Raw genomic sequence first — 14769 nt, 5'->3', positions numbered from 1 at the left:
TCCATCTTTCCTTGAGAGAGTTCCTGTGAGGGAAAACGTTTTGAAATTCCACATGGCTGCTCCATGTTTTGAAATTCCACATGTGTGTGTTTTATTTCACTGAGAATAATAAACTGGGTTTTAGGAAATGTCTGAGCTTCCCTGGAGCAAAGTCTGCCAGAGCTCAGAGCCTGTGGCCCCTGCTCTGCATCAGCTCCTGACAACTCACCTGGAGTGAGGAGCTCTGCATCGGCAGGAAGCCACGGGGGCTGAGAATCAGAAATATTGTTTGAAAGCTTTTTCAAACAAGAAAAGTTTGTTGGCTGGTGGCATTTTGGGAGCAGCTGTGAGCCCTGAGCACGATGGGCTCGGATGGGGCAGGCTGAGGATGGCGCAGGTGCCCTGGGTGCGGTTTTAGGGATTTTAACACCTGCCCCCATTGGCTGCCTCTTAACCAGAATTGTGAATTCGCATTAATGACACAGAAAGGGTTATTTGGAGTTTGTCTCTTCCCCACCTCACAGCGGCCATGGGGAATAACCTGAGCGTGCCAGAGGAAGCTGAGGATGACAACACCTGCACGGTGAAGAGTTACCAGGTGGGCAACCCCATCCCACACCCCCGGCTGCTGCCAGCGCAGTTTTCACCCCTTGGATGCCCTAAAAACTCCGTTCTTTGTTATTTCAGCCTCTCCCCGAGTCTCCCGATGGTGTCACGAATGGATCCGCGGTGTTTGCTCAGAGCCCTCCCCCGGCAGTGAATGGGGCAGGTACGGACTGGGAAAGGGTTGGGATTGAAGGAATAATGAATATTCATGAGAGGCTTTGAACTGGGGATGGACCCGTGCTCCAGCTCTGACTTGGAAATGTGGCTCTGCAGAAGATGCAAAGTTTAAATACAGAAAAAAAAAAACAAAAAAAACAAAAAAAAAAAAAAACAAAAACAAAAACAAAAAAAAAAAAACCCCACCGAAAAAACCCATTAAGGACTTCTTTCCAAAATTAAGGAATACTTGAAATTTCCGTGCTGAGAAAAATACTTTATGATTTATTGTTAACCCTCTCAGTCTGTCACAGGCACTTGAAAAAATCTAAATTTCGGTAAAAACAATCAAAGGCTGGTGTGGGGAGATGCAGATGGGTCTGATAACAGCCCAGAATCTCTGCTCCACGGCCCGAATTTCCCAGTGCCATCCCACCACAAGTCACTTTAAGCATTGCCTACCAGCAAAGCCTCTCTGTGTGGTTTTTTCGGGTGTAAACCAGCAGAGTTCTGAGGAGGAAATAAAAGCCAGATGATTTTCACTGCCTGAAGACCCAGAAAATGCATGTACATTTTATTCCTCATATGTAAAATGAAGCATATGGGACTGCTTTGCTTAAATGGATTACCTAATTAATCAGTTTAAGTAGCAAGTTGAAAAATTAGACCTTCCTGTGTTGATATTTCTTGTATTTTAACTTTTTTCCTGTTTGAAAAGCAGTTTAAATCATTGAGATACCATTGAAATCTCCATGTCTGTGAAATGTAATCAAGATTTTGGAGAAATACAAGTGATAGAAGTTACTTCCAACTATGTTTTCATAGTATTTCTAAAATGAAATACTGCAATAAATAGCATTTTTGGGGCACAGAGTGAGGATTTTAGGAAAAAATAAGGGAACTTTGTTGTATTTTCAGTAACAAAAGCACTTGGTGAGCAACAGGTGGAGGGGCAAGGTTGGAACTGGAGGTTTCTGTCTCTGATTTGCATTACACAGAGCAGAAATGCAGCAGGAGGACAAAACAGCAACAATTCCTGTGGGCTTGGCCGGTAATTCCATGCAGATTGAAACATCTACCTGCTCCTAGAAAGAATTACAAAGGAGTTAAAAAGATTACAAAGGAGAAAGGTTGAGTGGAGATGCAGCTCCTTTGTCCCAGAGGATAAATCCCATTCAGCAGATGCTGCTAGCAGCCAGAACGCAGCAGAAATCCTGAAATGTGAAATATTTCAGGGACGCTTTTAGGGAATGAGCATTCCTATTCTTGCTGCTGACTCCTCTGACCCTATTTCCATTAATTTCTGGAAATCTGCAGGTAAATAACAATGCAAGTTAAATTAGTGAAAAAAGATGATTCCCGGAGCAAAAATTTATTTGCATGGAATGGTGGAGTAAGATGGCAAAAGGATATTAGTGTGCTCCTTCTTTTTCAAGGAAGGAGGAGAGTTTTATTTGTTTTATTTTGGATTTGTATTTGCTGCAGAAATTCATTCAGGGCAGTTGTACCCTGTGCTGCCCTGCCCTGCTGGAATCCCTGTGCCAAATGTTCCCTTGTAGCCATTAATGGTTTCTTCATGGCCATTAAAATATTTTCTCCATGATTATCTGAACACCAGGGGAGAAAAAAAGTGCTGTGTGGCTCTAAATCCATGGCTAAGCAAAATATTTGTTTGTGGCTGGCTTGTAGTCAGAAGAGAGGAATGAGATGAGCTTTAGGGTCCCTTCCAACCCAAACCATTCCATGATTCTGTGATATTGCATTAACCATTGAGCTTCTCTATTTTTTACTAAATCATGGAAAATGTGTTGGTCTAATTTGCCAAATTCCAGGGGAAAATGAGTTTTTACAGAAGAGGGACTTTGTGTAGCCACAAAATTTCCTTTTTGACACACCCTGATGAAGGGAAGGGGACAGAGAGACAAATCTTCTGGAGTGTGGCTGCCTTTTGTTAAGGAGTTGAAAGGCAAATGCTGGAGCAGGAGTAGGCTGAAATGCAGTCTGTAAATTGTGTATTGATTTTCATCTCAGAGCAGCTTTTAATCTCAGTCACAACGAGCAGCTTTGATCTGCTCAAAGACCTGGCCTAGAATTTGGGGGTTTTTTGCTTATCTTTGCAATTCTGCCTCTGGATTGAGGAATAAATCTGGGGGGAAAATGGCACTTGTGTGTCTTTGAAAACAAAAATAACACATATTTTTCACCCAAATACTGGAATTTCAAGGCTTTTGTCCCTCAGTTTGCTGTGCCTGTTCAGTGCAGCCCGGCCCAGCTCTGGGATCTGCTCTGAGCAGAATTTCCTTGGAGCAGCTGGAGCTCTCCTGACACAGCACACACACACAGCAGAGCCCATGGCAGTGACATTTTCCAGGGCCCTCATTCCTTCCATGATAATTTGAGATAAAAGGAGCTCCATGGGTTCCTGAGCTGCTGCTTGCTTAGCTGGTTTTCTTAGTGCTGAGCTTCTACCCCTAATTTTGAGCCCAAGCCAGTTTTCCTGTGGTTAATTTGTTATCTGTTACATAAAGCAGAAGTTCAGCATCTCACAATTATTTTCCTATGGATATTGTTTCTCCTTTCTGTAGCTGGGGAAGGGTTTTTGATTTTTGCTTCCTTCCCAAGTTTCCAGCTATAATTAGAAGTTCTTTTTCAAACTTTACTACAGGAGGCTCAGGAAACTACAGCTGGTACTTGGTGGCCCCAGCTGAGTATCTCAATAGGTGCTGGAATAGCTGCAATTTGCACTTTTGCTGTGCCTGTCAGGGCATTGAAACTGAAACTGGTGCTCATGAAATATCACAGGAGGACATTGCTGCCCAAGGACTTCTGCCATGGAGCTGCTTCCTTAGAGGAACAGCAGAAGAAGAATGCATGGAAAAAAATAAATTCTTGTGTGCCCAGAAAGTGGGGATCTCTTTGCCTGCCAGAATGGGCTGTGCTGGGGAGCACTTGGCCCAAAACATCCAAAAAAGAGGGAGCAAAAGGCTCATTGAGAATGATCCAAGGGCAGCTGTGGCTGCTGTCACCACAGCCCTGAGGGTGCCACCTGTGCCCCTGCTGCTGGCAGGGGTCTGGGTGAAGTCCCTTGGGGTGATGTTGGCACGTTCCAGCACTGTCCTACTGCACCCCAGCTCGGGCAGGAGCTGCTGGGGAGGGCCCAGAGGAGGCTCCAGGATGGGCAGAGGGATGGAGCAGAGCTGGCATTGCTCACCTGCACAGGAGAAGCTCTGGGGTGAGCTCAGGGCGGCCTGGGCGAGCTAAGAGCAAAGGTGTAGAGAGGATTTGCAAGGGATGGAGGGACAGCACACAGGGAATGGCTTCAGACTGACAGAGAGTAGGTTTAGGTGGGATATTAGGGAAAAATCCTTCCCTGGGAGAGTAGGAAAGGCCCTGGATCCCTGGCAGTGCCCATGACCAGGTTGCACGTTGGGCTTGGAGCACCTGGGACAATGGGAGGTGTCCCTGCCATGGCAGGGTGGGGTGAGATGGTCCCCGAGGCCCCTTCTAACCCAAAGCATTCCATGATCCTGGGGCTCATGGAAAACCCCATTTCTGCTGGCCAGGAGCAGCCTGGGCTGTGGGGCAGGGTCCCGTGGGGACACCCAGCCATGGGATCAAGGCTGTGGGCAAAGGAGCCTCCAGGCTGGGCCCTGGGCTCTGCTCTGCTCCTGGGATGTGCCCGGGGTCCCTGGGTGCTGCCAGGCAGGACAGACACAGATCTCCACTTTCTGGGCATACAGGAATTTATTTTTCCCTGCATTCTTCTTCTGCTGTTCCTGTAAGGAAGCAGCTCCACTGGCAGCAATGTCCTCCTGTGATATTTCATGAGCACCAGCCCAGGACCTGCTGGTGCTTTGTGGGATTGTCCAGAATCCCTGGCAAGGTGGGAAGCTTGGGGGAATTTTGCTGTGAAAAGCCAAGGGGTAGCTTTGAGAGCTGGGATCTAAAATTGTTCTGTTTCCCTAATCCCAAAGAATTTCACACTGAAGATCTGAAGATGTGTTTCAGTCAGTTATTTTTTGGTATCTGGGGTTTTCTTTCTCTTAAAGGAAAATGTGAAAGGCATAATATTGACTAGACTATTGCAATTATAATTTGAAATAATTTCAATTTTACATTGAAACTGACAATTTCCCTGTTCTCATTCAGCAAGTCGGTTTGAGCCTGTCAGTTTTCCACGGTTATAATTAAATACATCTAAATTCATCCTTGAAATGTGGTGATGAGTGACAGGGAAATCAGATCCATATTCCAGCCCAAGCAGGGAAGAGAAGCTGGAGCTCAGGGGAGCTGTAAGATTTACCTCTCAACAAGACCCTTTTTTATTTTATTTTATTTTTATTTTATCACATCACATCATCTGTGCTTCCAGCCACAAAATAGATCCAAGCAAGATTATTTTTCTTTTGTCTCTTGTTTCTTTTGTCTTGTGCAAAGCAGGAGCTGCCTTTTCCTGCCTGTGAATCCCATACCAGGGATTTTCACCTCGGCTGTGTTATCAAAGCTCCATTGTTTTATAAAATCATAAAATACACTTTCAAATCAAAAGGGGTTTTGCATCTAAGGTGTGATGGCCACATGGAATGATTTGTGTGAGTTTTGGGAGAGGAAACGTGATTCTGAGCCACAGTTTGTGAGAGGAGAAATGTAAAATGTAAAGAGAAATGTAAGGCTAAGAAACCTGGCTGGGATGTGATTTATCAGTGCTCAAATCAGGCTCAAAATAACCCACAGGCCAAGGAGAGGTGCAGGCAGGAGCTGCACTGAGGAGAGCAGGCAGCAGGGTGAGGAAAAATGAATGAAATCAGTTGTGAGTGCACAGAACTCCCTTCTGGGAGATTGGCCAGCCAGGAAATGGGATCAGTCCTGGTGCTTTCTCTTATTTTTGTTTCTTTAGCTTTGACAGAGGAGCAGGGGATACATTGATATATAACTGTCTCAAGTTTTACCAGTTTTGGGGGTTTTTTTGAATATCACTGATTTTAATTTGCTGTCCACTGGGCTGAGTAGTGCCAAACAGGGCTGGGATCTGACTTTGGCACTGCAAGGGGGTTGTGCAGGGGGTAAATTCGCACTGATGTCAGGAGTGGCAAAAATCAACTCTGGGGATGAGCAGAGGGTAAAATGTGCACTGATGTCAGGGTGCAGGGGTGGCAGGGGAGCAGAAATCAGCTCTGAGGGCTGAGAGCAGAGGGTAAAATGTGCACAGATGTCAGTGAGTGGCAGAGGAGCAAATATCAGCTCTGGGAATGAGCAGAGGAATAAAATTGACACTGATGTCAGGGGTGGCAAAAATCAGATCTGGGAATGAGCAGAGGATAAAATTCACACTGATGTCAGGGTGGCAAAAATCAACTCTGGGGATGAGCAAAAGGTTAAATTCACACTGATTTCAGTGAGGGCTGGCAGAAATCAGCTCTGGGGCTGAGCAGCAGCACTAGGGTCCCCCGTATGCCCTCAGACCCAGCTCACCCCACGGCGGGTGCCTGTGCCCATGGTGCCCACAGTGCCCGTGGGTAATTCCCTCTCTCTCCTGTGTTACAGCAGATGCCAGGGCAGCAGCAGCCCAGGATAACGCCGCCGTTTCTCCATCGGAGCCAGCGGAGCCGGGTCCCGGAGGTGCCCGGGCGGGCGGGCAGAGCGGCGGGAGCGCTGCCAGCAGGGCCCTGCCAGCTGCCAGGCCCCGCTCCCTGCTGCCCTTCCCCTGGGCCGTGCCAGCGCCTGCCCAGCAGCCGGCGGCAGCTCCAGCCCCCGCAGAGCCCACCCTGGGTGCCAGCAAAGGCCCGGGCGAGGGCACAGCGGGGCCCGGGGCAGCCCCCCAGCAGGGAAGCCATAAAAACCCCGGGCAGGCCCCGCTGCAGGACGTGGAGCGCGCGGGGACACCCGAGGGGCGCGATGGGGCTGCCCCCAAGGGCAGAGCAGTGACACTCCTGGACAGGATCTTCAGGCTGGAGAAGGGCACGGCGAGGACAGCAGGGGACACTGAGCAGGGCAGGCAGGGCCCGGACGTCCCCAACGGGAGCATCGCGGCCCACGGGGAACCGCTGCGCAAGGCAAGTGCTTCATAAAATAATAACCTTTAATTCCATTGTCACTGACAACTTCATTGTCCCCACCGCCAGGGTGGGATAACTCCATGTGGGGTGGGAACGAGTCGGAGTTGCCCTGAAAATGGCCACAGGTAACGCCCCAGGACAGAGGTGTGGAGGATGAACCTGTGGCCAAGGAGTGAAGCTCTGTCTTGTGACTAAATCCTGACCTCCAGTTTAATTCAATTTATAATTCCCCAAAAGGTTTGGGCAGCACGGCTCCAGCTGCCAGGAGGAGCAGCTGCCAGCTGCAAATGAAAGCAAAAATACCTGAAATTAAACCAGTTTCTTGGAGTTTGACTCTGGATGGGTTTCTAAAAGTTCTTTGGTGTGTTTAGTGCCATTTTTAAAATAGCCCTACTTCTCTAGCTAGGATACCCTATTCAGCAAAATAAGGAATATTACGCAGCAATGATTTTTATATTCCAGCTCATTGTGGTGTTTTAGTGGTTCATTAGAAATGATTTTACAGGATGAGAATGTGATATAAGAAACTATGGATCTTAACTGAAAGAGCACCCTGGTCAAAGGAGCTGGAAGTTAATATGAGTTTAGATTTTGCACTTCCTGCCAGATCTGATGTATAGTATATACAAAAGGTATAATTTTCTGGGAATTAACCACCGAAAAGGCCCATCCTCTGAAAGGGAATAATGGAGTAACTCAGTTCTGCTGGAGAGGTGGAATACAGGAATTGGTGATCAAACTGAAACTCTGTCTAATGTCAGGAACAGGAGGGAAAACCAATGTGTAAATACCACTTTAATAATTGCTTTTATTGGCTAATTCAGGCTTACAAATAAGATGGTGTTCACTGATGCTCTGGGTAGTGTTGAACTTAACTCAGGAGATACTCACTGCTTATGCTGCCAGCATTGCAAGTTGCCCCAAAATTCTTTTGTTTTTAATCTTTGTTTTCTCTACATTAGACTTTCTCAGATTTGAAGAGTACATTTCTTGTATAAATGTACACATTGTAATATTTTCCCGAGGGTTCATTTTGAAGAAGGAACAGTTGCATTTTCCATCCCTGCCCCTCAGGAGTGCTCCCATCACAGCTCGGGATGCACATTTAAAGAGCCCATAAAGGCATTCAGCACCTAAGCAGGACAGGGTGGATAATTTGCAATGAATCCTCTGTTCAGGGCACACTGGCACTTCTGTGTTCAGCCTCTTAGAATGGAGCTTTTCAACACCCCAAATTCCTGCAGATACTTTTGACTGCCACACACAACAAGTCCTCCCCGTGGCTTGCAGGAATTGTCTCTCTTCCCACCAAATGCCAAATTCTCGTTTCCTACTTTGCTGTCACTGCAGTGCCACTGCTGTCATTTACAGAGTGGGGAGGGTCACAGCTGTGCTGCTGAAGGAATGCTGTGAAAGTCCAAGGAAAGAACACTTTGGAGCAGTTTTAACTAAAATTCAGAGTTAAACGCTGCTGGGAACAGACATTCCTGTTGAAAGCTCAGGTGAGGCAGTGCATGCTCAGGGACAGAAGGGAATCTAAATCATTCTCCCAGCTCAAGCAGGGAAGCACTGCTCATCCAGATCGAGCTTTATTATATCAAAACACCCGGACTTCTTATTAATTCCTGCAGTTCTGCCCCAGTCCCCTTGCGCCCATCCCCATCCTGGAGGTGCCTGGTGGGAATAACCTGGCAATCCCAGGCACAGCTGAGCCCTGTTTGGTGCTGGGGCTGGCTGGGAGCGCCTGCAGGATCCCTGCAGCTTTCTGGAACATTCCTAAGGACAGCTGTGGTTATCAAAAATGGCACTACACCTCCCAGGTGTGTGCAAAAAGCTGCACCATAGATATCTTTGAGGAATCACCAAACTGGGTTTCACTGTGTAAGTAAATGACAGATCTGGATCACAGGGAGAGGAATTTTAAACTTATGCTTGAATTTTTAGGCTATAACTTTGTCTTTGGTTCTTTCAGATATGAAAAGGAATATATGGTGGGGGTAGAGAGGAGTTAAGCCCCTTTTTTGGGGAAAATACATCAGCTAAACACTGCAATGTGTTTCCAAATTCAACTCAATCCCTAAAACAAAGGCTGTGGCTCTGCCTTGCAGCACAGTTGCCTTCTGTTCCCTCTGAAGTTCCAATTCTCCTGCTGGATGGGAGAATGACCAAGCCTAATTTAATTACTGTTACTGTAGAAACTACAAACTGTTACCAAATAATCATACTAAAAATCAAGATATCGCTGCCAACAGCTCCTCTTTTCTCTCTCTCTTTTTTTTCTTTGTGGATTATGACTTGTAGTATCTGTAAATGCTAAAAGCAAAGTTTCCCTGCACTGAGTGCCAAGACAAAACAAACAGCATTGCTGGTGAGTAAGAGAGAGGCTCCACAGTTGTAGCTTAAGAGCTGCACAAACATTCTGTGTTTGCTGAGCCACTCTTTATTTTTGTGGTCTACAAAACTACATTCAGAGCGCAGCATAATTAAAACAAGGGCAGAATTCATGAATTCATGAAGCATTTACTATGTAAGCCAAAGAAAAGATAAATTATATGCCTGAAATGTTTCACTGAGCCATGATTCATGCAAACAAAAGTGCTGGCAGGAATACATTCTTTTGATATGTTTGGGGGTTTTTTTCCCTGATGACTGAACTGAAACTACAGTATATTTAAGGTGTTTATTACCCCCAAATTTAGCTTCTCAAAGACATGAATTGAACATTTACATAGCATCTATTAACTCCTAATACTGATCTTCTGTCATTCCTGGGGTTTCTTTCATGATTTACCCCCAGGGCTTTGAGCGGGGGAGCTGCCGCAGAGGCTGTTGTGGTGATTTTGTGATCCTGCAGGGCTGTGTGTTCTCTGTGCCTGATTTCTGCGCTGATGGCCCCAGCCCGGGCTCTTCCTGCAGGGGCATTCCCATGGGAGCACAGGATGGAGCACAGCCCCTCTCCAAGGCCAGGCTGGAGGGATCCTCTCTGGCCAGGGGCAGCCTCAGCTTGGGCAGGGACATTGTTAGTGGGAAAAATTAGAATAAAATTGTTCTAAAGAACCTTTCCCCGTGCTGGGTGGTTAAAATAGCACAATAATTGTATAGTATGGATTTCTTTATGTCACCAGTGGAAGGAATAAACTTTAAATGCTTTAAAACCTCAGAGGGATCAGGACAGCTGGGTTTGGGGTGGGCAGTGCCAGCAGAACACAGGGAGCTGAAATGGGCACATGAACGGGGCACATCTGAGCTGTGAGTGGAGTTCAGGGATTTTTGGGATGGCCCCAATCCTCAGGATCTGCAGTGGCTTCAGTCCTGGATCAGCCAGGGCTGCTGGAAACACCCCTGTGTGCAGCTCCCTCCTGAAATTCACCCCAAGGGATGCATTGGGCTTTCTGTAATTCCAAAAACTTATTAAATCTGTTTCTTTTCCTTGATAGCATCCAGCTCTAAAGAGTGTGATGGCACCAAACACTTGTGCTGTGAAGCTGGTTTTGTTCAGCAGCACATCAGCCTCCTCCTCCTCCTCCTGCCTCAGTGTCCCCGGAGCCCCTGGAGCAGAGCCAGCATTTTCCATGGCCCCAGAGCTGTGTGTGCCACCCTGGGCACGCGTGTCCTGCATGGGACAGATTGTTCTGGGGCTGGCAGCTGCACAGAGTGCTGTGTGAGACCCTGCAGTGCCTGGGAGCATTCCGGCCCTGCTCTGCTGCTCCTGGGCCAGCCTGCAGAGCTGGGTGGGTGGGGAATGGCACTGAAGTCCCCTCTGGCATTTCAATGGATGCTTTAACCCCCTGTGTTCTGCTGGCACTGCCACCCCACACCCAGCTGGCCTGATCCCTCTGAAGTCTTAAAGCATTTAAAGTCCGTTCCTTCCACTGGTGACATAAAGAAATCCATATTATGCAATTATTGTGCTATTTTAATCACCCAGCATTCTTTAGAACACTTTAATTCTAAATTTTCCCACTAAGAAAGCACTGAGTATAATGGGCTGGTTAGGGAAAAATATCTTTGATGTCACTTAGGCACTCTTTGATGTCACTCTCTCCTGCACAACACTTTTGTTGAGTTTTCCTGTGCAGGCTCAAGGTGGCCAAAATGGAAGGTAAATTCAGTGTGAGAGGTGCCAAACTCTCCCAAACTGGTTCAAGAGTGTTTTTTTAGAAGCAGACCCTTGTCCAGGTGTCTAAACAGAAAACAATTTCCTCAATATTACCTACTTGTGAGTGCTTGAGCACTGGAAAATGTTTTGGGGCTCTGGGAAGTATAATTCCATGAAGAGAAGAGGCAGCTCCATCTGGCTAAGAGGAATTACTTTGATTTGTTACCTTTTTCCTTCTTTTAATGTTTGACATGTTGGTGTTTGACAGATAAAAATTATGCCTGGCATGGCAAAATAGAGAATCAGAAGCCATCTTTGTAAGGTGCACTCAGATGTGGAGCTGGCAGGGCCAAAATCTCAGCGTTTGCTGCCATTTTCCACAAGTTCAGCCCAGAAAAGCCAAAAGTGGAGTTTGGGGCTCTGCTGTGGCTGAGACCAGCGTCCCCCCAGCAGCGCTGAGTGTCTGAGCAGAGAGGGCAAGGGGAGGATAAATGCTGGATTGTTCTGCCCGTGGGCTGGGCAGGAATGGTTGGAATTGCTGCTGTGACTCCCAGCGAGTCACAAAAGCCACTTCTGCATTCCACGGGGAAGCGGGCAAGCTGGCACTGAGCAATCTGTGCCCCCTTTTATGTTTCAGGAGATAGATGAGTGCAGCCAGAAGGAGCCTGGGCAGGACTCTGCAGGTGAACAAGACCTGGCTGCCCCTGGCAGGGCACAGGCAGAGCAGCACAGTCCCCAGTCAGCTGCAGCACAGGGCTCAGTCATGAGCTTCCTCAAAACTCTGGTAAGTTCTGCCTTTCCTTTCCATCTCTTTGGGCTTCAGTTGCTTCCAAAAAAAAAAACCCTGTGGGACTGGAAAAGTTATATAAATAATGTAAAAATGTATAAATAAATGTGAAATGTTCTCTGTCCTTGGGGGGATGAGGAGGAAGACAGTGAAATGATCAAGTGAGTGCCACCTGCTCTGCAAACTTCCACTTCTACACAGATTATACAGATCTGGAACTGTCTCAGAGACTTTCTGCTTGATATTCGTTTTGTACCACCTCTAAAAGTTCATTTTTATTAATTGATTAGGAGCTTGAAGAGTAAATATTCAATCCAGGCATTTTTCATCATAGCCATTATGTGTTCTCAAGGAATATTTGCATTATCAATTTTCCCACTTGAGGCAAGCAATATTTGTATTTTCCCTTTGTGCAAATAAAACCTGCTGATTTCAAACTTATCTTTTTGACCCTTTGGAAGGCTGGGTTGAGTGACTGTTTTTTCTCAAATTCTTTTAAGGTCTCCCCAAGCAAAGCTGAAGCCAAAAGTGATTCTGAAGACAAGGTAGGCAGTTCCTTTTTCACTGCTCATTAGGTGTTTTTCACACAGGGATTTCCTCTTCATTTTGTAGCATCATTTGAAATAATTTCAAATATTTTTCCCCTGGATAAATTGAAAAGGAAGAGACTGAACAGTGCCATTCTTAATGTCATCTGTTACAATCAAAATCTGTTGTGTTTTCTGCAAGCTTGGTGATGATTGGTGATGCTTTTGGTTGCTTCTCTGACTTGTCTTTGATCTAAAATTTCAGTGCAAACTTTGAGTCCACAAAAAATTCTGTTTGCTCATAGAACAGTTTTCCTTGTGACTCGAGAAAACTTTATTAAGAAACCAGGAATAAAACCTTAAAAATGGAACTTTTTTTTTCCATGCAGATATTAGCCAAAATCACAACATTTTGGGGTTTTCTCCTATTTTTTTTTAAATTCTTTTGTCCTATTCAGTCTTTGCAGCAAGCTTGGTTAGTACGTAGGGGATTTAATTCTGAATAGCTCTGAAAATTATTCTCAATAATTTTGAGTAACTCTGAAAACCATCAGATAGGGTGAAGCTTTTCCAAGCAATGCAGAAAATGAGAGACTCAGGGAGAGTTGCAGCTCTTCCCAGAGGTGGTGAACAATCTGGTTTGGATAGAAACAATCCAGTTTGGATGGAAACAATCCAGTAAAACCCCATTTCCTTCCCTGAGTGTGTCCCCTGTGCCAGGTGACTGCTGGTGCTGCTGTCATTTGGACAGGGATATTCTGGGTGGGTTTGGTTTGCTGGCACACCTGGCAGGGCAAACAAAGCCGGCTGACTTGCAGGATGTGCAAACTCCTTGCAGGAGATTAAGTGGGAGTTCTCTTTTATTGGGAATTCCTTTATCTGATATGGCATTTGGACTTCAATAAAGGGGAAATATGTCGAGGACGTTCATTTATCAGCTCCCAGGTAGAAAAGCTGCAGATTTTTTGGCTGATAGGAAATAATGGTCTTTTTTTTAACGCCCAAAAAAACAACTGAAGTGTGTTAAAGGTAAAGCTTTGCTAAGTGAAGTTTTCCTGAGTGCCATGGGGGTGTTGGGTGGCTGCTGTGCCTTCAAATGATAGAATCATGGAATATCCTGGAGCTGGAAGGGATCCAAAGGTTCATCCAGCCCTGGCCCTGCACAGACCCCCAGCAATCCCACCCAGAGCCTTGTCCAAGCCCTCCTGGAGCTCTGGAAGGTTTGGAGCAGGGAATGAGCTCTGGAGAGCCTGGGCAGTGCCCCAGCACCCTCTGGGGGGGGAAGAATTTTCTGTTTCTGTAGGGTGAGGCTCTTATCAGTGCTGATCAGCTCTAATCAGCTGTGGGCCACGTGTGCTGCCAGGCACACCCTTGGTGGTGTCTGTCCCTCTCATGCCTTGTGCAGGCTGAGCTAGAACAGAGGCTGGGCAGACCTATGAATAAAGCAGGGATTTATCCAAAGGATCCCCTCCATGGACCCACCTTGGGCAGCACCAGAGCCCAGCCAGGGCTGCACCCAGGATGAACCAAAATGGCCCCAAAATGCACGGCCGGGCACGGGCTCTGTCCCTGGGATCAGTTCTGCTCCATTTGCACCTTGCAGTTCATTGTCCCATTCCAGCTTTAGCCCAGGCAGTCCCACCCTGCTTGTTTTTCTCTCTCCAGCCCACGGTGTTTGTGCTCCTGGGCTGAGATTTGGGTCATTTGTCCTTGGTGCCCAGCTGGAGCAGGAATTGTTTTGTCTCCCTGCTCTGTGCACAGAGCTCAGCATCCCCTGATATGGAGCCCAGACCCACACACTAAAGCAGCACAGAATCTGAAAATAGAAAAGTTCAAACCTGAGGCATCACCTGGGTGGCCGTCCCTCAGTTCCTGTCCCTCAGTGCCCGTCCCTTCCTCTGTGCCCACACCGGTTCAGAGCCCGGTCACACCTGCTCGGGCAGTTCCTACCAACCAGGAGGATGTTTGGACAAGGTCTGCCCCAATCGCTGACCTCACCCTCCTGTGACAGGCTCTGAGCTGATCCTGTGTCACTCTGTGTTCAGGAATTGTAAGAATTTTGCAGGAATAAGGGTCATTTTTGCTGTGAGAATTAGTAAGGAATAATCCTTCCTCCTCCTCCAGGCCAGGTAACCAAAGGCATCTTCCTGTTTTAAAGCCTGAGACCTTGAAGAATTAATTAATTAATTTCAAGGACATTAATGCAAGCTTGAAATATTTTAGGCAGTGGATATCATGAATATTCACACTGCCCTTTTCCTAAATAATGCATTTTATAAAACATTTTAAAGTCCCTATTATGCTGCAATAAAAAGACTGAATGTTCCTCCAAAGATTTATATATTTGCCTGTTTAAAAATTATAAATCCTAAATTGCTTCAGAAAGGCAGATGTTTGTGGAATTTAGGTTTCAGTTTAGTGGAGGTTTTAGAGGGAAGGTTGTGGTGTAATTTGGAATCAGGTGGATTGCCTTGGCTTTTATTTTGCTGCTCATGAGAAAGGAACTCTGAGGAGAGCTGAGAAGTCACTCAGGGAAAGCCCCACAATTTATCCAGAGCT

At 46.5% G+C, this 14769-nt stretch overlaps 1 protein-coding gene across 1 annotated transcript in view; it reads left to right on the top strand.

Moving 5' to 3' along the window:
* The first annotated feature begins 506 nt into the window (after positions 1-506).
* The window catches only part of BCAS1 (brain enriched myelin associated protein 1), a 31251-nt gene continuing 16988 nt past the window's right edge, over positions 507-14769 (top strand). The window contains exons 1-5 of the mRNA XM_058036267.1: positions 507-577; positions 667-748; positions 6286-6794; positions 11534-11680; positions 12184-12228. Of these exons, the coding sequence (XP_057892250.1) occupies positions 509-577; positions 667-748; positions 6286-6794; positions 11534-11680; positions 12184-12228 (852 nt within the window). The 5' untranslated portion in view covers positions 507-508. The remainder of the gene's footprint in view (positions 578-666; positions 749-6285; positions 6795-11533; positions 11681-12183; positions 12229-14769) is intronic.

Source organism: Melospiza georgiana, chromosome 17, assembly GCF_028018845.1.
Source record: "Melospiza georgiana isolate bMelGeo1 chromosome 17, bMelGeo1.pri, whole genome shotgun sequence".
NCBI lineage: Eukaryota > Metazoa > Chordata > Aves > Passeriformes > Passerellidae > Melospiza > Melospiza georgiana.
This window is presented reverse-complemented; position numbering and strand designations above follow the sequence as displayed.